Source organism: Helianthus annuus, chromosome 10, assembly GCF_002127325.2.
Source record: "Helianthus annuus cultivar XRQ/B chromosome 10, HanXRQr2.0-SUNRISE, whole genome shotgun sequence".
NCBI classification, from domain to species: domain Eukaryota; kingdom Viridiplantae; phylum Streptophyta; class Magnoliopsida; order Asterales; family Asteraceae; genus Helianthus; species Helianthus annuus.
Window position 1 is genome coordinate 132885560 of NC_035442.2, and position 23714 is coordinate 132909273.

A 23714-nucleotide genomic window follows, 5' to 3' on the forward strand; every position below is an offset into this window, starting at 1 on the left:
TTGTTTACAAATTTCCCACATCTCTTCTTGTTGTGGGCCTCGTTTATTTACCACTTTCTTAGATGGTCCCAACAAAGCTTTGGGATAAGGGGCGGTATTACCTCCACACCCTTGTCCTTAGCTTTTGGGACGGGGACGGTCACAATGGGTGTATTTTTATTAATTTTTACATAATTTTTATTTTTACCCGTTTGACCGTCATTACCTTCATCGTCACTAGCATCTTCCACCACCCCTTCAACAAACTTGGGTGGTGGTGGCTCAACACCATTATCTATCACTCGACCACTACGTAAAGAAATTTTATTAATTGGTACCTTGTTTGTGTTCTTCGAGTTTGACCCTTGATGCTTAGGGTTCACATTGGTGTCGCTTGGAAGTCTTCCTCCGCTTCCACGAATCTAAGCCGTTTCTTGTGCAAGTTGCCCAACTTGCTTCTCCAATGCCTTGTGGGATTTATCTCGCACCTCAAACTCCTTCTTCATTTTGGCTTTGATCTCTTGATTTGAATTTGTGATGGCATTCATAATAGCATCAAGTTTAGAATTTAATGAATCATCACCTTGCGAGTTTGAAGTACCACCCCCATTTCCACTTTGGTTGTAACCACGTTGATAATTGCCTTCACGATTTTGATATCCTTGGTTACCCCCTTGATTGTAATTCCTTTGGTAACCCCCTTGGATACCCCCCTTGTCGATTATTATAGGAAGAACCACCTTGCCCACCTTGATTGCCCGATTGAAAATTCGGGTTCATTTGATTCGAGGCGTTACCATACCGGAAGTTAGGGTGATTTCTCAAACCCGGATGGTAAGTATTGGAGTTCATACCATCCCGTTCTAGATTAGAAATCCGATCCTTAGAATCAAGATCGGGAAGTGACTGGGAAACGGGATGTTTTTTAGCTCTATCGGCCGACTCTTTTGACTTTGACCGCTTGCTCATCCTCTCGAGAAATTCCCAATCATCATCTTCATAGTTACTCAATAAAGTTCCATTGCTCGTTGACTCGAGGTGATTCCATGTCTCGTCATCCAACCCTCTCACAAAACATTTAACTAACTCCAACTTTTCTATTTGATGATGTGGGCACTTCCGAATCAATTCCTTGTACCGAGTGAATGCTTCATGCAACGGTTCACTCGAAAGTTGATGAAAAGACCTTATTTCATCTCTAGCATCATTGGTCTTCACCATTGAGTAATACTCGTCAAGAAATACTTGCTGCATCTCACCCCATGTCCGAATACTATTTGCCGGAAGTGTAAGAAACCATTGTTTTGCCTTATCTTTAAGCGACAACTGAAATAACCGAAGCTTGACTTCTTCCAATGCAAAATCATGCCCCCAAATAGTGCTACATATGGCCGAAAATTCCGCCAAATGAGTGTATGGTTCATCATTGGACCTCCCATTGAAGTTGGGAAGTATGTTGATATAATGGGGCTTGCAATCGAACATTCTTCTTTTGCATACAATTGGTGAGTCATTGTCGGTGACCACCGGCCTAAAACGGTCATTTACTTCCCTTGGAGGTTGTTGACGATGTGGACCGTTAACTTCTTGATCAACTGGCCTTCGATTATCCCTTCGATCACCCCCTCTATTTCCACCTTGATTACCTCCTCCCACAAAAAGAGGGATCCGGTTAGGGCTCACATTGTTGTTGTTGTTATTATAAAACCCATCATTCTGGTTCCTTTGATTGTTGTTTCGTGGGTTGCGATTGTTTCCGTAACCATCGTTTCTTGCATTCCCATACCCATAATTGTCATTCCCCACGAAATTAGCATTTTAATAGCCAAATTCATCGTCATCGAACCCTCTAGCGTTGTAGACATTCCCCCGGTTCACATACCCCCAATCGTCATCGTCGACCCGATCATCATAGTTACCCCCGTCATCCGAGTATTCCAAATGAATACTCACGTGCTCTGGCGATTGGTAAGCGGGAACACTAAACGGTTCATCATCGAGGATAGCGTTTCTCAAATCGTCTATGTGTTAGTGCACCTACGTCTGCTGACTACGTCTTACATCGAGTCTTGAAGATGAACTGATCGGAAATGGCACGGAATCCTAGAAATGACAGTTTGTATAGGAATCGCTTATATGTACAGTCCTAGGATCGCTTTTGTGTCATAGGTTGTCAGGATCGCTTATTATGTTAATATGCTGGATCGCTTATTCGTCACATTGTAGGGTCGCTCATACGTACATGTACGTATGAGCGGACCAGAAAGTTTATATATAGGTCATTAGGGGCGATCCAACACATAGTTGATGGTGTTTTGTTCCGGTACTCTGCCGAAGTGCTGTCTGATCGTGTAATTGTGTTCAATATCAATAAAACAGCAGGATTAAAGTGAATACAGCTTGAATAGCACCGGATTATTAGTTTCCGCCTCTTAATTCGGATACGAACTTCTCTGAACGACTCAAACAGGTCAACGAACGATCCTACAAGTGGTATCAGAGCTCAGGAGGAGGAGTTCTTGCCATTTTAGCTGCTATTTTTCTGATTTTCTACACTTTCTTCACTTTTTCAAAATTTTTTACTGTAAAACAAGCTCAAAATCACACAGTGCACTCGGAATCATGCATTAACAAATCCTTGAAGTTTTCAGAACTAAAATCGACCTAGAAAGTTGTTTTTTAGGTGATTTGCTTTTTCAGATTCACGCAAAAGGTGACATCAGCATCTGGACCGCTCCAAATTACGTGTTTGGACCGCTTCAAGGATCATTTTCTAGTTGGACCGCTCGAAATTCTAAGCTTGGATCGCTCATTCGAACATATTTGGATCGCTCATTAGTACAGTTTATCTGGACCGCTTGAATTGAAATTGCCTGAACCTCTCGAATGAACAAGCTTTTGAACCGCCTTTAGTGACATTGTTGGACCGCTCGAACTAATCCTTGTGAACCGCTCGAACAAACATCTGTTGGGCCGCCCGAACGAACAGTGTTTGGTTCGCTCATCCAGTCAAGTGTTTTGGACCTCTTATTTGGTCGGATCGCTCGAACAGACATTGTATTTTGGACCTCTTATTCAAACATTTATCATATAGTTGGTTCGCTCTTTTGGACAGAAATATAAGATTTGAAACTATTGTAAAATTGTGAACAATTTGAACAATGGATACTGAATTTTATAACGCTTTTGCTACCCCGGCTTCGATTACTCAAAGTGCATTGATTGAAAATGAAACCGGAACGTCTCAGAAACCACCGAAACTCATGGATATTGATGATTACAACGTGTGGTCGGAACGATTCGGAAATTGGGTAGAAGCTTATCATCTTGATGCGTGGGAACACACCGAGGAACCATATGTTAAACCCACAAAGGACGATGTTGTGAATGGTACTCCGCTAACACTTAGAGAAATGAGTACTGCAGATAAAAAGAAATATCGAGATGAGAAATTGATGGTGAGTCTGCTTCAGCAAGCTATAAAGGAAGATATCTTGATACTGCTTCAACATGACGGAACTGCATATTCAATTTGGACGGAATTGGAAGCAAAGTTTACAGGAAGTAACGATATGTTAAAGAACAAAATGTCTCTCATGAAGAAGGAATTTGATTTGTTTCGAGGATTGAAAAATGAAACCACCAAACAAATTATTGATAGATATTGTAACTTGGTGAGAAATATGACAAAGTTAGGTATTAAGAAAGATACTGATGAATTAATTGAAAAACTTGCAGATGCGCTTCCATATGAAATCTGGGGAACATTTTTGATGATGCTGAAGTCCAACAAAGTGGAATATAAAAAGATGAAACTAGGAGACTTCATAAAGCATTTGGAAGCTCAAGAGATGGAGCAGAGAAAGATCGCTAGGATGAAGAACTACGATGGAGAACAGGATATCAGTCTGTACTACAAGCATGGTGCTACTGATTCAGCAAAGTTTTCTCCTAAGATCGAAACTGCTTACAGTGTTAAAGACTCTCCTGAAAAGAAGACATCTCAAGGATCAAGCAACAGCACAAGATTCTCATCTTTTGATCCTAACATCTCTGTAACAAAGAATGGTAGAAAACTTCAGTGTAACATTGTGTTAAGCCTTGAAAATGATCAAGACTACACTGAAGATATTGCAAAAAATCAAATGTCTTTGTTAGGGATGATTTTAGAGTCTTATAGTTGTTTTGTTGCAGGAAAGATCGGAAACCCAATGCTCACGAAAGAGGATTACGATCAAATTGATGCTGAGGAAATGGAATTGATGGATATAAAACGGTGTATGGCGAGTGTGATGAGACGCGCTGAAAAGTTCAAACAAATTACAGGCCGTGATGATTTTCGTGATGCGAACGTTTCAACTTTAGGTTTTGATAAATCTAAAGTTACATGTTTTCGTTGCAGGGAGAAGGGGCATTTCAAGAGGGAATGCAAAAACCGTGAAGCTACCGGTGCCCAGAATCCTTTCGGAAACAATGATTATCACAAGAAGGCCATCTATCATCAAATCACTCAACCAGCACAACAGCATCAGGCACAAACGACACATGGGAGAGATGTGGTTGATAAAAAGGCTTGTGTTGTTAGTCAGGGAAAATATGATAATTTTACCTGGGAAAAGTATCTTCCGAAAGAAAGCAAAGTGTGTTTAGCTGAACAAGATGACGAGAAGATGACTGAAGGATTTACTTGGGATGATTTCTGTACAGATCAAGACTTTATAGCCAAAAATACTTCTCATGCTTTCTTTGCTAATGCTTATGATTTGAAATGTGCAGAAAGGTGCAGAAAAGTCATGGAAGCTGCTGAAGAGAGACAAAGAAAGAACAGAGAGGAGGCAGAAGAGGAAGAGAGATTGAAGGAAGAAGCAAAAGCTGAGAAATTGAGAAGAGCTCAATTTTTAAATTCAAGCAGGACAGTGAAAGAAGTTCCTGAATTTGAGATTAAAATGGATGCTGAACCGGTCATGGTCCAAGAAAAGTGCATGAACTATGATTCGCTGATTAAGCAGAACAATGAGTTGTTGCACAACATTCACAAGTTGAAAGAATCGTATGACACAATGAACAGAGAAATCAACAAGTATACAGATTCTGATGGTGAACAAGCTGAAGCTATGAATACTTTGAAGATAGCTTACCTAAGACAGCTTGATACGGCGAACTATAACATAAAGAAATGTGCAGATCTCGAGCTTGAGCTGGCAACACAAAAGATAGAAACTGAAAAAGTAAAGAAATTACTAGATAGTTACTCATGTTCTACTTTTGTTGTTGACAGGATTTATCCAGTGGTGAAAGATTTGAAGACGTTTAAAGAAGTAAAGATATTTGAAGAAGAAAAATCTGTGACAAAAGATGAAGAAAAGTTGAAGAATTCTGGTAAGAAACCAAGTGTATCCTATAATAGATGTCCGCCCCCGGTCGAAAATGGATATTCACCTCGAAATCCAAATTCAGAAAGAGTCAATAAAGCGATCAATTTGAAATGGGAGTCTGGGTCGTCGGATAACTTACCAGAAAGTATTGATGTCACATATACGTCATCAGACACTGATCATGAGTCAAAGTTGATAAAAAGTATGGTCGATCAGGTGTTAGACACAGATGACAATGAGGAATCAAAACCGAAGTCTAAACCCGAGTCAAAGTCTGGGTCCAGTACGTCAAAGCCAACAGTAAAAAAAGACAAACAGGTTTATGATAAAGAATTTTTACTTTCGAAATCTAATTTGAATGATGAATCAGTCAAAGTGGCATATACTTTGAAAGGTTCTGACAAATTATATTCAGATGAAAGTTTTCCAATACGAAGTGTCAGACTTGAAGTGATTCAAAAGGTTTTCAAAATAACAGAAATTAATATTTCTGAAATAAAAGATTTTAATCTTAATGGAAAACCTAAACAATACACTTCAAGAGATCAACAAAGAATCAACAAGAAAATGGGTTACAATTGTGGTTACAGTTTCCAACAGAAACCAAACCATAATCGTAATTTCAAAAAGAAAGGTCTTGGTTTTGTTCCACATAAAAACTATAAAAATGGAAAAATTTATAAACCAAAAACAATGTTTGTTGCAGGAAAAATAACAGAAGCTGAAAAAGAAAAATCATTCAGAAATCAGACAAATCAAGAATTCCTTGCTAAGAAGCAAGAGGACATGAAGAAGAAGAAGGAAGACCCGAAGAAGGTTGAAAAGAGATCTTGTTTTCAGTGTAAAGCTGTGGGTCATGTTGCTAAAGATTGTCCAAAGATATTTCGACCAAAACAAGAAGTCTCAAGAAAAATGAAAGAAAAAGTTGTTGAAAAGACTGAACTGTCAACCCGGAAGTTTACTGGCTTTGAAAATTCGACTTTCGAAAAAGGAGAATGTTCAAAGAGTGCTTCAAAAAGGAAAGAAAATGTGCCAAATCAGAAATGGGTTGTGAAAGGTTCAGGTAATTGTTCTGGTGATGAATCTGATTCCATAAAATCAGAGGAGCCACATGTTGAGAAAGAGATTGTAAAGAAAGTTCCGAAAGTGGACGATGTGAATTTTCCGCCACTAAGTGCTAAAAATTACAAATCTAAAATCGGAAAAGTTGAAATTTCAAATCAGTTTTATTCCGACAAAAAGAAAATTGATGTTGAAAAAACTTTCAACGGAAATGTAAAATGCATCTTTGGAAAAATGGTCAGTGGTAAGGCTCAAAGCATTAAGGATTTTTATGCTTCCAAAGGATGGGTTTACAGGTCGGTTGAAAGAAACAATGAAAACGATGAGATTACACCCAAGGAAGGTCAGGCTTGGGTGGATATATTTTTTCAAGAATAAAATCCTGACTTGCCGGAGATCCCAAGACGGTATTGTGGATCATAAATCGGCATCTTTCTAAATGTGTTTGAAAGGTTGCAGGACTTGCCGGAACTCCCAGGTTTGTAAGCGAGGAGTAGGAATCGGCACTTTGAAAATTCAACCAACAGATGGTAATTGGTTGAAAAACAGGTTTGAAAAGCTTAATTGCTAAATCTACAAGTGGTTGTATGTTTGTAATTGTTATAATTGGTTCAGAATATGAACCAGTTGATATTACTAGTGGTTAAACCAAGGTCATTAAATTGAACTTGAGTTAACTATCATTCATGAAATTGGTAAACAATGTGATGATTTTGCCCCAATTTTACAAAAGGTAAAAACAACTAAACTTATTTTCCGGAAAAACCATTTTGATTAAAACAAACTTAAGTGTTTTGAAATCATTATGGGAAAATAGTTTGTTGTGAGGGGGAGTTCTGATTGTTTAAGCCAAACGGATGGAGAATTGAAGTGTTTCGATATCAGTTGTCATGTTCTGTACAGTTTTGTTTTCAATTTTCTTTAGATGTATTTGAATTTTAGGGGGAGTAAGAATTTTTTAGAAAATTCAAAAACATTAGAAAATTTGAAAAAGACAAAAACATGATAAAATTGAAAAATGAGTTTTTGTTACATAAAAGAGGAAATGATAGTACATCAGTGGACTATCACAGCACGCTAAAGATTTGTAAAGTCAAAATGTGATAAACAATCTTATTGCGGATGTGTCAGTAGATTTTCGCACATTTAGTAAATTGAAACGAGATATAAACCTAAATCAAACTTACTTAATTCGTGGTAACTATTCTTGAATATATGGGTAAGCCCCGAAATCTTGTTTGAAAGATCCCGTATTCTGAGATACTAGGTCTTTATGCTCAGTGATATCTGGGGTATTATTCCGGGACTTCTGCTGTATGGAAATACTGACCTAGTCCCCGAATAATACTTTCTGCAAAAAGCTTTGAAACATAAGCACCGCCCTCAGCAAACTGATTAACCAATAAAATTGGTAATCTTTGCTGTTGTAATAAAAGATCCTCTAAAGGGGACCCACCAAAAGTCGAGCCGCCATCTCTCTGCTGAACGGAAGTTCTGACCTGAGCTCTCACGGTTTCGCATTTACCCTTTTACAGATATCAGCCGTGGTATACTCACCTGTAAGACTGAATATTTGGTATCTGGATACGGGAGTATATTCAAGTGGAGTGATACACAATTAAGTTTAAGTCTTTAAAACATTAATATCGTATCTCGAATCAGTTGAAATTTGTGTGAAAATTTAAGTGGACAAACATACTGACAATCTAGGTAAATTGTTTAAAACTTAAAATGTAATCAAGCTTAACGGTGTTTGTGATATGTTTCATAACTGATATGATCCTCTTGCACAAACTCACAAAAATATTGTCTGTAAATATTTCAATTTCTGCATTTACTTTTATTCAAAAATCCAAAAAGATTTTCAGTGTGTTTTAGCGTAAATTTTGAAAAATCAAAAAGATTTTCGACAACTGGTGTTGAGATGCTGATTTTCGAAATTCAAAGTGCTAAACTTGAAGAACTGGTTTGGGGAGTGTGTGTGTAGATGGTAAAGTTGTTTTGATAAGAAACAGTAATAAATTCTTGAATGCAAAATCATTATTGTTTTGGTTCAACATTGTTTCTAAATTGTTGAAAAGTTTTAATATTTGTAGAAACTTATAGTTGGGTAGAGATTGTGCAGGACTTGAGCCAGATATTGATCCTGAGAGAGAATGGAACCAGGTATCGATCTGGAACCTGATGGAAGCCTGTTAACGATCTTAGAACCAGTGAAAGTTTGAATTCCAGACTACGATCCCAGCTATGTGAGAGGGGGAGTCTGAAGACACCGAGTCAACATTCAAGAGAGAAGAGTTTGTTGATGATGAAGATAGAGAACGAGGATTCTTGGAATGACAGATATTTCAGAGGCAGATTGTCGACTGATGAAGATTGTAGATAGACATGTGCGAAGACTCTATGAAGACTCCGTCAACATCCGAGGGGGAGTCTGTTAGTGCACCTACGTCTGCTAACTACGTCTTACATCGAGTCTTGAAGATGAACTGATCGGAAATGGCACGGAATCCTAGAAATGACAGTTTGTATAGGAATCGCTTATATGTACAGTCCTAGGATCGCTTTTGTGTCATAGGTTGTCAGGATCGCTTATTAGGTTAATATGCTGGATCGCTTATTCGTCACATTGTAGGATCGCTTATTAGTTATTTCGGTGAAGGTTTTGTTGTTGGGGTGTTCTTTGGGTGTTGTTGGGATTTTGATTTCGGAAAGGTGGTGTGGGTGGTCTAGAGTTGTTATTACCACCCGGTTGCTCTTGTGGTATAGGTTGGACATTTTGGGCGGGATTAAAGTTTCCTCGAGTTTGGAATTGGTTTTGATTGAGGTTTGGGTAATTAAGGCTTTGGTTGGAATTTTAGTTTGCCATTGAATTGGTTTCAATGGATGGTGTACATTGTGGTGTTAGGGTCACTTGGTTAGAAACAAGAGTTGCTTCTAACCGGCTTGCTAGGTTCCTTCTTATGACTCTTTCAATTTCCGGTTCGTAGACTAATGGTGAAGTCCTCTCGGAATTCCTTGTATGCATGCACTACCTGTAGTCTGCACAAGTAACACAGCCCGCGTAACAAGGAAAAAGACAAAGTACAAAAAGAAATTAAACAAATTAAACAGATAATCACGCAAATTCAAACAATAATCCAAACACAAAGCGCACGCACTCCCCGGCAACAGTGCCAAAATTTGATCGAAGTGTCGCGCTTTGGTCAAAGATAATATTTATAAGCCCTAATTACCCTTAACAAATAGCTAGTGGTAGCAAGGGGTCGAGCCACGAAGAGTATGTGGTTTGCGAATGGATTCAATTGAATTAAAATGAATGTCACAATTTATGAAGCTTGCTATAATATTTTTGTATTTTTGTTTGGTTGAAAAGATGTGAATTAAACTAATGGAATTGATTAAATTACTAATGATTAACAAATTGCAAGAAATGTAATTGATTGTTTGAACAAGATAAAGAAAACAAGGTTCACACCGGTTCAGTAACTGCAATCCTAGGATTATTCCACGTTTTAAATTTGATTCACTTGAATATGCTATTAATGGATTTCTATCACGAAGTTTAGGTGCCAATTGCTATAAACGCATATCACGGACCACAATGCACTTCGTTACTTCGGATAAGTAAAACCTTTTGAATGACAAGGCATAATTGCACAAACTTGTTTCGCAAAGTCAAATTTCATAACTCACTCGACAATTCACAAATATAGTTCAAATGCAAGACAATCATCAATCAATTCAAATACAATTCAAGTTGTCACAAAATCAAACTAAAAACATTGTTCAAACCCTAGACTTACAATAACCTACACCGGGGTGAAACCTCCAAGAAATTAGCCGCACATGATCGAAAGGACGTGATCACCGGATGCTTGGAACTCGAATTGGATCATTTTGAAGCTTGTGAAATGGTAGAATGATGAGGATTAGGGTTTTGGTGGATGGTGATGTAAAAGGAATGATGGATTGGATGAACTAGGGTTTTAGGATGATGATGGTGAAATCGGTGATGATTCGGATGATGAATTCGTGTCTCCAATGGATTGGTGATTGATTGGGAATGAAGTGATGATGATATTAGGCTACAAGAACTCTATTCAAACTCAAAAAGAGGTGTAACTCCCTACTTGAATGGCCTCCGAGCCAATAGAATTCGTTTTTAACACCAAAAGTACCAAAATTCGTGTTTGAGGAATCTACTGCCCGTCGCCGATGCCGACGCCTGGGGGCCCGTCGGCGACGGCCTCCCCTGATCTCACTTTCATCCGACGCTTTATTTAACTGGATACGGGCTTTTGTGGCCGACGGGGTTTTCAAGCACGCGTCGCCGACGACCATAGGGCCGTCGCCCACGACCTCTCCAGCTCCAGTTCTCCATTTTTTCCATTTTGCACTCCCGTTTGATCCGTAACGTGTCCCGGTTGTCCGTTTTTCATCCCGGTTGTCCGTTTTTCATCCCGGTAGCTCGTAAAGCTCCCAAAAAAGCACCTTAAACTTCATTAAACCTGCAAACATAAATCTAATTAAAAGTAGGCTATTCAAGATTAAAAGTCGAGTAAAAACCCAAACTTAAACGTACACAAGCACCGTTATTCGACCACGTATCAGGTAACTCCAAAAATAGTAAAATGAAACGACGGAAAACATAATTACTAACATTTATTATATTGAAAGCAAAATACTTGGGGAATTAAATTTATTTATCTTTTTCAAAACGCCATAATTACCTGTCATGCGCGGGGAAAAAAAGTCAATATAAAATAAGACCATGAGAACACAAGCTCAAACACGCCAAAAACATTGACTAAAACGCCACATATTGTCCAAAACGCCAAAAACTTTAAAAATGGCTAAGGTTATTGCATGGAGGTTTGAAAGGAAAGAGAAACGATTCATTATAAAGTTCTCTGATAGGAGAAGGGTAAAGGTAAGGACAATCAAAGCCATGCTTGGAATGAATGAAGGGGTTCAGAGGGATATCCTGGCCCCTTGGGGTTCCAATGGCCAACGATTATGAAAGAACCCGAACTGTAATAAAAAGACTGAAGAGAAAATTTCCGGCAGAAGATGATGAAGATGATGATGATATTGACGATACTCCTCTACCAAAACTTAGCAGTTGGGTGATGCATGAGGAAGAAGGAACGCTTGAAGTGACTTATAAAAACGGGGTGCAATATTCATTGCCAATGGAAGAAATGCTAAAGACAGGGTTGCTATCTATCATTGAACAACTCTGTGATTTAGCACCTTCAAACGATCTAAAATCCAAGGATGCAGTGATATTCAAGAATAGGCTGCAGCAAAGAAGAGACGAGCTAATGGCGTTATACGCAAATCTAAAATTTGATGATGATGAATATGAAGAAAGTGATGAACAAAGCGATGGGTACATCTCTGATGTAATCCCACCCACGGAAGACTATTAGTTTATTTTGATTTCGTAATATTGTAATTTTATAAAATATTAATCTATGGTAATCAATTATTAACAAAAAGACCCAAAACGCCAAAAAATGACATGGAAAAAGCCATAACTCCAAAAAAATTAACTATGTGACACAAAAAGAATTAATTCAACGAGAAGAAATCTGAGAAAAACAGTAAAACGCCAAGTAATTAATGATTCTAGATAACGCCAAAATTATCTTGCACGTAAAAAATAAAGCAGCATGTCAAACGCGAAAATCGGGAAAGGAGAAGAATACTAAAAAGACAAAAAAAAAAACCCCTCGGACCCTGATCATGTCTCGCGCCACGTGTTGGGCCAGGATGCGTTCTCACCGTTCTCACACTTTTGGGTGTTTTCTCCTGATCCCGTTTCTATATATGTATGTATGTTTAGTGTGGGGTTTAATGGGGAACACTAAAAACGTGGGGAACCAAGGAACAATGTATTGAACATGTTAAATATATCTTAAAATTCAATTTAAAATGCTAAAAAGTATTTTTTTCGAAGCTTTTGCATATAAAAATGTGTAGAAAATATTCCAATAAAAATCAATTTTGGAAAAAAATATTTTTTTTACCTTTCTTACTGTTTTTTAAGATTTTTTTAAAAATATTTTAGTTTGTGTTTTTTTTATTAAAAAAGATTCAACATGTGTGTATATGCAAAATCTTTGATTTTTTTTGTTTTTAAAAAGAGTAAGATGTACCTACAATATCAGTTGTAGTTGTTAAATATTACTTATATAATTGTATAATTTTAAAGACTTATTGTTTAAGCTTAATGTTATAAAAGTAACCAGCTTACTTGTATAGCCATTAGCCACTAACCAATGCTGGTAAGTTGTATAGTTTTATCTCTCTTTTTAATGGCATATGATAGATTTCGAAAGCATTAAACAAGAAATAAACGTAATATGTAGTATAAACAATATTAATCCAAACAACATCAATTCATAAGCTACTTGAAGAGAACACATAGCCACAACATTCTAATATGATAAAACATATTGTGTCAGCGGCTAGCGGCTACGACTGAAAGTAATTCCCTTGTTAGAGTGGCCGACGGTTACAGGTTCTCTACCGATTGTGTCCAGTCCAAAGCTGACCTCTAAGGGTCTTCCTAAAAAAAATCAAGTGGTTTAATAGACCATGTGGTTACAAACTAAAATGCATTTCTAGATTTGGTTTTTTTTTTTTTTTGGTAAAAGGGTATTTACAAACCTTCCCATCCATGGCATCTTTAGCTGAACTCACTTCATCTTCGCTTGAGAAATGTACAAACCCGAAACCTCTTAACCTGCCACTATCTTTATCATAAATGATCCTTACTTCATACAATGAACAACAAAACCAACTTCATGTTCCTTTTGAGAAATTCAAAACATTGGACGAATATGTATATTATTAAAGAAAATTAGTGATCCAAGCGCATATGTTCAAGAAACATACATTAGCCGCCAGTACATTATCACGCACATAAATTGTTGCTTAAAGCTATGGGTTTTCTGACACTCAAGCGATCCATCCAAATGAACAGGTGATAAATATTTCAAGTTTCAAACAACTTATGAAGTATTGAACCAAATGTAAGTTTTACCCATCAACCATATCATTAATAAATGCGAAGTTTCACATTAAAACATTTTATCAAACAACTGGCGAGCAAAGTAAATACTGTTGGAAATTTAGATGGTGTGAATGGATATTAATTTAGTGAAATTATAATTTATCAAACAACTGGCGAGCAAAGTAAATACTGTAATAATCCCACCTAAACTTTATTGGCCATTAATAATCCCACCTCAGAATATTCCCCCACCAGTCCCACCTTTCACATATTTTTCCTACAATGGTCCCCCGTTAAAAAAACTTAACGGAGTTAAGTTTTTTTTCCAAATTACAAACAGATTTTTAGGGCTTTTGATTAGAACGACGATATGAGTCCATTGATGTAAAACTTGCCTCGAAACGGTGCTCCAAACGATGAAAACGGCACTTCAATTCGGGTGTCTAAATTTTCAATTAACCAAAATCAAGTCACTTAGAGCACCATTTCGAAGTAAGGTTTACATCAATGGACTCGTGTCATCGTTCTGATCAAAAGCCGTAAAAAATCTGTTTGTAATTTGGAAAAAAGCTTAACTCCGTTAAGGTTTTTTTTTTTTTTTTTTTTTTTTTTTAATGGGGGACCATTGTAGGAAAAATAGGTGAAAGGTGGGACTGGTGGGGGGAATATTCTGAGGTGAGATTAATAATGGCCAATAAGGTCTCGGTGGGATTATTACATGCCAATTCCCCTTTAATAAATTATAATTATTTACTAGACTCTTCATATAGGTGATAAACTCTTAAGTAGAGTTTTTATGTCAATTTATTAGTTTTTATTAGAGTTTATGTCTCTAATAAAATCTGTAATAAAGTGAGACATTTAGTAGAGTTTTTATGACAATTTATTAGTTTTTTATTAGAGTTTATTTCTCCAATAAAATCTCTAATAAAGTGAGACTCTTCTCTAGCCCATATTTCTTGTATGCAAAGTAGGTTATGTGCCTAACTTGATGAAGCTAATTACAAGAGGAGAATTGAAAGTGGAATTTTTAGAAGAAAAAAAAAATAGAAGAGTTCTTGGAGATACTTGAAGACCCATGTGTTGGGTACTTAGAGAGATATTTTTCTCTATTCGATTTCATCATCTTCATACCATTATTTCCCACAAGTTCTAACACTATAATTTTATCCGGTGTAACATCGGGCGCGTGGCCATCTCCGGCAGGACATACTGCTTCGGCTGTTGCACCGTGGTGTAACACCCCGAAAACGGGTTTGGTAATCAAACCACGTTAATACTAAAGGACGGGTAAAATACAGTTAGTGGTAAAACTTACCAGGTAAATATTAGGATTTAAATAAATAAACCTAATATTAAATAAAAGTTGGGCAAATCCTTTTGAGGAAAATAAAGTGAATAAAAGGCCCGAATTAACGGGACTTAAAACAGACTGTGTCATAATTTTCCCCGAACCTATTATGTTAACTAGGAATGTCTAACCTAGTAAATAAGAGGGAATATTGTTTAAACTAAAGGAGTTGTGATCTATTTGATAACTGACCAAACAGGAGGGGCCAATGATAAATAAAATGAAAGCTTAATTATAAAAAAAAATAATAAAACCCACACACATAGGGCGTGCGTAGGATCGACCAGAAGAAAGCTCCATGGGAGCCCAACCCTAGTTCTTGCTAAATCTCTCGAATTGAAGGTCCAAATCAGTTCCAAATCAAGATCCGAGCAAGAATTAGTGATCTCCACTGAAAAAGGAGTCCAATGTATGTAAATTTCATGAGAAATCTCTAGTTGAATTTCTGAGTAAACCTAGAGAATTCAAAAATTGTTGATGCATGCTTGTTATATGGATGAAATAGGAATATTGTAGTGTTTAGGAGTAAACCCTAGACAAGTATATGTTGAATTCGTGCCTAATTCTAGTAAAATCCATGAACGCCATTGAAGGTGATTGTTGTTAGGGTTTTTTATTACTAAAGATAGTGTTATGTCATAAACATGTTTTAGTTGAAAGCCGAATTCAAACAGCTTCTGATCAGAATTTACAGCCACTTGTATTGGCTGTAACGTGGATCAAACGTGGCAAAAACATGTGTTTCTTGAGTCTAAAATGTAATTCCAGGAAATATCTTTAAAACCCCACTAGAATCGCATTTTTTCGAAGAAAATTGAGCATTTTATAAATTTTTCCGTATCAAAGGTTCAAGCTGCGTTTTCTGGCAGAATTTGCAGCCCATTACGAATGTCATAACTCAGTTTAGGAATTGAGTTATGATCTCAAATTCTTACTGTAGAAGATTTTAAGTGATTAAAAGAGTCGCCAATTGGAATTTCGTCAATCGGATAAACGAGGAATTTTAAATAAATTTTTCCGTAAGCTGCAGTCAGAAGTGACGAATCTGATTGCAGCTTAGTAAATGAATTTTTACGAATTTTTGGTAAAGAGTTAGATCTTGAAATTTTAATACAAGGTCTAACCCTCCGAGGGGTACGCGACATAAAAAAATCATAATTTTTGAAGACTTGTAAACAGGTTAAACAAGTCACCAAAAACAGCCCATTTTCAGGGATAGAAATGCCTAAATGAAATCGCGGTCTACTTGGTTGTATGTAAAATTTAATTTCATTAAGAGTTCGGATGAAATATGCCTAAGTGAGTTCAATGAACCAAATGTGCATTTGAATATGTTGATAGGTCAATTGACTTTTAAAAAGTCAAACCGACCAATGATTAGATCGAATGATAATTTTGATATGGTCAAATGATAAATTCGACATAAAACCCGTAGGATGGAATAGTCGTAAACGATTATGACTAATCTAACCGTCTTACGAATTGTGATGATGATAGTTTGACTCTAGACAAGTTAGATAAAGACTTGGGAAAGAAGCGGGTCAAACGGATCCAGTACGCGGAAAAAGGACATAACCGGATGCAAGGTAAGTAAAGCTTACGCCCCTTTTACATTATTTACAATTTACTTAATTGCAAGTATTGTATAAAAGTTCTATTAAGTGATTGGAATATGATGTTCCGACACGATTTAACGCGAGTCGGAACAAAGGAAAATGGTAAAAAATCATGAACTATGGTAAAGAGATAAAATGGTAAATTAGTCATATAATGACGAACAAATAAGAAACGGTTTTTAAGTAAAAGAGTTCAAGGAGAAAACCGGGATAGGTTTAAAGGGGTGAAATGGTAAATAAATACCATTTCATACGGACGAATGGTCAATTAGACTAAATGGGTCAAATGGTGTTGTTAACACCATTTGACAATAACATTTGATAATCGCTTGTTGAGTCTTGTGTTCACAGGAATTAACATATGTTTCGCGTAACTATTAACTAGTGATTAATAGTGAAATGTAATGAAACGGGTCGATATTATGACCCGAGCCAGGTACGCATGAACAAGTTATAGTGAAAAGTGCGATTTTGGTCAAATATGTAGTGAAAGTCCTTCGTCGTAAATTGAAGGACTAAAGTTGACCAAAACGCCCATGGCGGGTAAATCGGGTAAACAACCTTTAGGGATTGTAACGGGTCAAAATAAGCGCATAATCATAGACAGGTTAATGATGCCTAATGATCTGTGAATTAAATCGGGTGGCATAGGAAACAATTGAAATATGATGTTCATAACAAGTTTGGTATAATAAACATGTTTGTGTAAAGAATTATGAAACGGGTCAAAAGTGTTAAAAAAGGAATTTCAAGCCTAGAGCTTGAAATTTGAATTTTTAAAGTAGTTGAATATTAAGTTTTAACTCTATAAGATGGAGAATTAAATTACGAGCGCGTAGGAAAAAGAATCGTGGAAAACGGACATGTAGATAAAACGTTATGGTCATTCAAGTTTAAGTTTGGAAAAAAAAAATTGGAGCTGGGCAGAAAATGCAGGTCCAGATACGGACCTGCTGGAAAATAGTCTCCCCCGCACCACGCGAGGGGTGTCACCGATCCAGGCGCGACACGCGGGAGTCCCAGCGGCACGCGACAAGTAAAACCAAGCCTCTTGCGTGGCGCGAGAGGCATAATTCTGGAAACTTTATTTTGTTTAATAATTTGATGTTGGAACTTGTTTTTAAATTGTCAAAACTAACTTTTGAGTTGGTTTTGATCGTAGGAAAATATCAGAAGCACCGGATGGAGATCAAGCGACAAGAAAGAACCGAACACATGATGAAGAAGCTTCCGCATGTTGTTTTGTCATTATTTTTAAATGACGAATTCAACTACATTATGTTGTTTTTAAGCTTTAAATTGTAAATGTTTTAGTAAACCCGGATTATGTAAGGTATATGTGCTCATAATCACATGTTTATTTTCATAATTTACACGAAAAACGTTAAATAATAATAAGGGCGTTACAAGTTGGTAATCAGAGCTCATGGTTGAAGGGTAAATGTGTTCGGTTCGAGGCTTGATCGCAAATCCGGTAAGTACAAGTATGTTGATAGTTTAGTATGATTAAAGTGTTGTGAACAACACATAGGGTTATCGTGTATTACACGTTACCCCAAGTAAATGACTAATATAGTTAACAAAATTACGTGCGTTGACACGTATAGCAGAAAACCTCGTATTGTAATATGGGCCTTTTTCGAATATCGAGATTACTAATTTTTATAAATGCTTAATTGAAGGACACTCGCATCTGAAGATGGCGAGAATCTAACAAATTGTGGATATGATGGAGAAACGGTCCAAGTATGACAAGCAGAATATGCTCGCCAAGAACAAAAACTGCGTAACAATCGCGAGCAAGGCTAATGGCAAGGAATGCCTGTCAGAGCAAGCATTACCAGGTGCACACCTTTAAATGTAATCGCACAAGTAGTAATATGCAACAAACACGTAGGGAATGATGGTTGCATATATGTGATAAAACTTGGAAAACCTGAATAGAATATCTATTCAGGATGATGTTTCCAAGAAAAGTTTAATAGAAATATATGTTATTCACAATGACGAATAACAAAGGAATAATAGGATTAGTTTATATGGAAACTTGGACGGGGGGTAATTATCCAAGTGGAAAACTCTCAATATAATGCTATTAAGAAAGGTAGCGATCACATTAACGAATGTGATTATATAATAGTTTGATAGAGAGGAAAACATTTTTATGTTCGAATGTAAAACTAGTAAAACTAGTGTATGTTGTTTAACAATTAAATAAAGCTTTAGTAAATGAAATCAGGGATATGAAATAAATAGAGGCATTACTTACATAGGGCGTGATGTGAAAACTATGAAAAGGTCATGTGTGTCATGTACCAATCGCTTACTCTGGCCAAGTAAGTAGTGGTATATGATACCATGAACTTCTTGTAGTGGACGCATTTATGTCCGATGTAGTAAGGACGGGGTGAATGGGACAAACTTAAAAAGGTACCCAAATGAATCAAACAAGTAAGATGTTTGATAATAAACGTAAACGCAAGTCGGATGACAGGGAGCGTATTACGTTAGAATAACGAGCCTAAGAGAAGGGACAAAGATTAAAGTAAATGAAAATACAGACCAACTAATGAGAATGCTAAGGCATAAAGATAAAATTTGACTGTCATAAGTGATGAAATTCATACAGACAAGTCAAAGGGGTAGAATAAAAGAATAAAAGACTTGACTAAATAAAAGCAATGGATTTCGCTAAGACGATCAAATAAATTAAGATGATGTCTAAACCCATATAAGAATGGTTACTTGATGATAACTTCGGTAAAGATACCCGATAGATGGGTAGGATTTTGAAAGTATGCGTAAACCAAGAGACGGGTACACGAAATAGAAAGTCAAGGGACTCGGATTAAGAGTCATGACTAAAAGACAATGAGAAATTGCAAATGGAAATTTTGATAACTACGTTCAACTATTTTAAAGTTGAACAGGTTGAATGAAGGATGAAGTTTGATGTTCATGAGTAATGAAATCTCACACGAATAAGTCAAACGAGATAAATAAAGTGTAAAAACTTGGTAGTGCAAGTAAGCGCAAACCTAATAATGGAAGCGCGAAGTATTAATGAACCTATATGACGGGTTGTAAAGGAATATAGATAGGAAAAACGCAAACTAGCGAAACAAGAAAGTTAAAAAACACTAAGATAAAGAAACCGAGTAACGGTAAGCGTAGGACAAACCGACGTGTAAATGACGATAAAAGTCATAAAGTCGGAAAGATAGTCCGAAAGTAAATAAATGAAACCTTAGACTACGGTCAAGGTCAACTAAAGTTCAAAAGCGAAAAATAAACGATTCCAAACATAATAAAAGATGCTTTGGCGCTATATATGTATATATACATTTGAATATAGACATGGATAAAAGACGATCTACGGGATCATCATAACCTACGGGATTATAAATAGTGTTAAAGTCTACGGGACCAAAAAGACCTTCGGGTCACAAACAGAAAGAAACGAATGGTTGGGGTTCTCACCTTAAAAAGGTGAAAATCTAATGAAAAAGCTTACGAGGCTAAGTAAAAGAACTTGTGGGTCACTTGGATAAAACGAGGAAAACTGGTTGTAACTCCCCACATAAAATAATAATGGGAGGTAAAGTTAGTATAAAAGCGATGAGTTTCGGTAAGTTAATCGAAGGGGTTAAAGTGAAGAATTTCACTAAAACATTTAAACGGGCAAAATCGACAAAAAAATCCACAATTATTTAAATTGTGTTATGCCACAAAAAGGGCGAAGTCATTACCGAAATGACAACAGAAGAGGATAAACCGGTTAACAAGACTAATGCGAATGAGTGGTCAAGTGACAATTCAATCGATAAAGATAAAGGATATAAGCTAAAAATAACGGCCCGCGAGGCCTTACACACGAAAGACGTACGCGTCAATATAAATGAAAACTTTCGACCGAAAGAAACGGGTGCCTTGAAAACGAAACTTGGTTTGTTTGATTAAACCAATGAACTTTGTAAATAAGGTTTCGAGGATGAAACCACTTTAAGGGGGGTAGACTTGTAACACCCCGAAAACGGGTTTGGTAATCAAACCACGTTAATACTAAAGGACGGGCAAAATATAGTTAGTGGTAAAACTTACCCGGTAAATATTAGGATTTAAATAAATAAACCTAATATTAAATAAAATTTGGGCAAATCGTTTTGAGGAAAATAAAGTGACTGAAAGGCCCGAATTAACGGGACTTAAAACAGACTGGGTCATAATTTTCCCCGAACCTATTATGTTAACTAGGAATGTCTAACCTAGTAAATAAGAGGGAATATTGTTTAAACTAAAGGAGTTGTGATCTACTTGATAATTGACCATACACGAAGGGCCAAAGATGAATAAAATTAAAGCTTAATTATAAAAAATAATAATAATAAAACCCACACACACAGGGGCGTGCGTAGGATTGACCAGAAGAAAGCTCCATGGGAGCCCAACCCTAGTTCTTGCTAAATCTCTCGAATTGAAGGTCCAAATCAGTTCCAAATCAAAATCCGGGCACGAATTAGTGATCTCCACTGAAAAAGGAGTCACAAGGTATGTAAATTTCATGAGAAATCTCTAGTTGAATTTCTGAGTAAACCTAGAGAATTCAAAAATTGTTGATGCATGCATGTTATATGGATGAAATAGGAACATTGTAGTGTTTAGGAGTAAACCTTAGACAAGTATATGTTGAAATCGTGCCTAATTCTAGTAAAATCCATGAACACCATTGAAGGTGATTGTTGTTAGGGTTTTTGATTGCTAAAGATAGTGTTATAAGGTCATAAACATGTTTTAGTTGAAAGCTGAATTTAAACAGCTTCTGATCAGAATTTACAGCCACTTGTATTGGCTGTAACGTGGATAAAACATGGTAAAAACATGTGTTTCTTGAGCCTAAATTGTAATTCCAGGAAATATCTTTAAAACCCCACTAGAATCGCATTTTTTCGATGAAAATTGAGCGTTTTACGAATTTTTCCGTATCAAAGGTTCAAGCTGCGTTTTCTGGCAGAATTTGCAGCCCATTACGAATGTTATAACTCAATTTAGGAGTTGAGTTATGATCTCAAATTTTTATTGTAGAAGGTTTTAAATGATTAAAAGAATCTTCAATTGGAATTTCGTCAATCGGATAAACGAGGAATTTTAAATAAATTTTTCCGTAAGCTGCAGTCAGAAGTGATGAATCTGATTGCAGCTTAGTAAATGAATTTTTACGAATTTTTGGTAAAGAGTTAGATATTGAAATTTTAACACAAGGTCTAACCCTCCGAGGGGTACGCCACATAAAAAAATCATAATTTTTGAAGAGTTGTAAACAGGTTAAACAAGTCACCAAAAACAGCTCATTTTCAGGGATATGAAATGCCTAAATGAAATCGCGGTCTACTTGGTTGTGTGTAAAATTTAATTTCATTAAGAGTTCGGATGAATTATGCCTAAGTGAGTTCAATGAACCATATGTGCATTTGAATATGTTGATAGGTCAATTGACTTTTAAAAAGTCAAACCGACCAATGATTAGATCGAATGATAATTTTGATATGGTCGAATGATAAATTCGACATAAAACCCGTAGAATGGAATAGTCGTAAACGATTATGACTAATCTAACCGTCTTACGAATTCTGATGATGATAGTTTGACTCTAGACAAGCTAGATAAAGACTTGGGAAAGAAGCGGGTCAAACGGATCGAGTACGCGGGAAAAGGACATAACCGGATGCAAGGTAAGTAAAGCTTACGCCCCTTTTACATTATTTACAATTTACTTAATTGTAAGTATTGTATAAAAGTTCTATTAAGTGATTGGAATATGATGTTCCGACACGATTTAACGCGAGTCGAAACAAAGGAAAATGGTAAGAAATCATGAACTATGGTAAAGAGGTAAAATGGTAAATTAGTCATGTAATGACGAACAAATAAGAAACGGATTTTAAGTAAAAGAGTTCAAGGAGAAAACCGGGATAGGTTTAAAGGGGTGAAATGGTAAATAAATACCATTTCATACGCACGAATGGTCAATTAGACTAAATGGGTCAAATGGTGTTGTTAACACCATTTGACAATAACATTTGATAATCGCTTGTTGAGTTTTGTGTTCACAGGAATTAACATAAGGTTCGTGTTACTATTAACTACTGATTAATAGTGAAAGGTAATGAAACGGGTCGATATTATGACCCGATCCAGGTACGCATGAACAAGTTATAGTGAAAAGTGCGATTTTGGTCATATATGTAGTGAAAGTCCTTCGTCGTAAATTGAAGGACTAAATGTCACGACCCCCGACCCACCCTGGACGGAATCGGGAGCCGCGAACAGCCAAGTGGTACCTGTGATTATTTTGAAAAATATTGCAGTGGAAATTTCATCAGGACCGTGAGTTAGGAAAAATATTAGAGTTTAGAAACACTGGATTTTAGTTATTTAAATAGATGGGATAAAACTCATGTTTTACAAAGGTAGTTTTTCGTATGGGATAAACCTGATTACATAAAACAACTTTTCTTATTTAATTTAATTAATAAATCAAGCCACTTCTGTAAGCCTTTTTGGTGCCTTATCCAACTCTTATTTTAATCTACTGTAGTTACCTGAAATGCATTTTAAAAAGGTTTTGTCAGCAGGAAATACTGAGTGAGTTCATTCAGTTTGCACAAAATGACCCATAGTTATAATTCACAGTATTAAGAGCGATTACAATGTTTATATATCAACCAATTACCCCAAATCGGTATTTGTCACTCGACTCATTTCTGTGACTATGGTCATATCACCCATTGGCTAACCCGTTGTCCAATGGTGAAGATTATCAAGTAATGTATACAAAACCCCACATACCGGCAGTAATTGAAGATTACAAAGACTTAATCCTTGTAATTATAACTTTGAAAACAAACACGATTTTGAAAGCAAATTTGATGAAAAGAGAATGACTCACAAACTGTGAGAAAAGAGAATGGACTCACAGTATAAGCATGCAGTATTGATTTAACAAGCTTCCTGATTCAAATTCTTCTGAGAATTAGCATCTACATTGATTGTAAGTGTATGGGGTAAAGTTTAGCCTACTGATAAGACTGATAACCAAATTTAAACAATAATGCACACGAAACTAGGTAAATAACTAATACAGCATTTACGATAACTCACGAGATTAAACCCTCACAACGAATGACAAAGTGCAATACTTAAACATCCAGCGGATTCGCAAAGTATAACCCTAATTTGAGCAGCACTTAACATTCATCGGATAGTTTCAATCGATCGAACATTGAATCGTAGCAGCGATCGAGTTAATA

The 23714-nt window shown here is 36.4% G+C and overlaps 1 protein-coding gene across 1 annotated transcript; it reads right to left on the minus strand.

Annotated features, from left to right (window-relative positions):
• Positions 1 to 401: 401 nt before the first annotated feature.
• Positions 402 to 2898, minus strand: LOC110882478 (GATA zinc finger domain-containing protein 14-like). Its single transcript, XM_022130487.1, has 3 exons — positions 2822 to 2898; positions 720 to 1750; positions 402 to 622 (listed from the first exon to the last, which is right to left on the minus strand). The coding sequence occupies exons 1-3, from the start codon at positions 2896 to 2898 to the stop codon at positions 402 to 404; spliced, it is 1329 nt and encodes a 442-aa protein (XP_021986179.1).
• Between the last annotated feature and the right edge of the window lie 20816 nt (positions 2899 to 23714).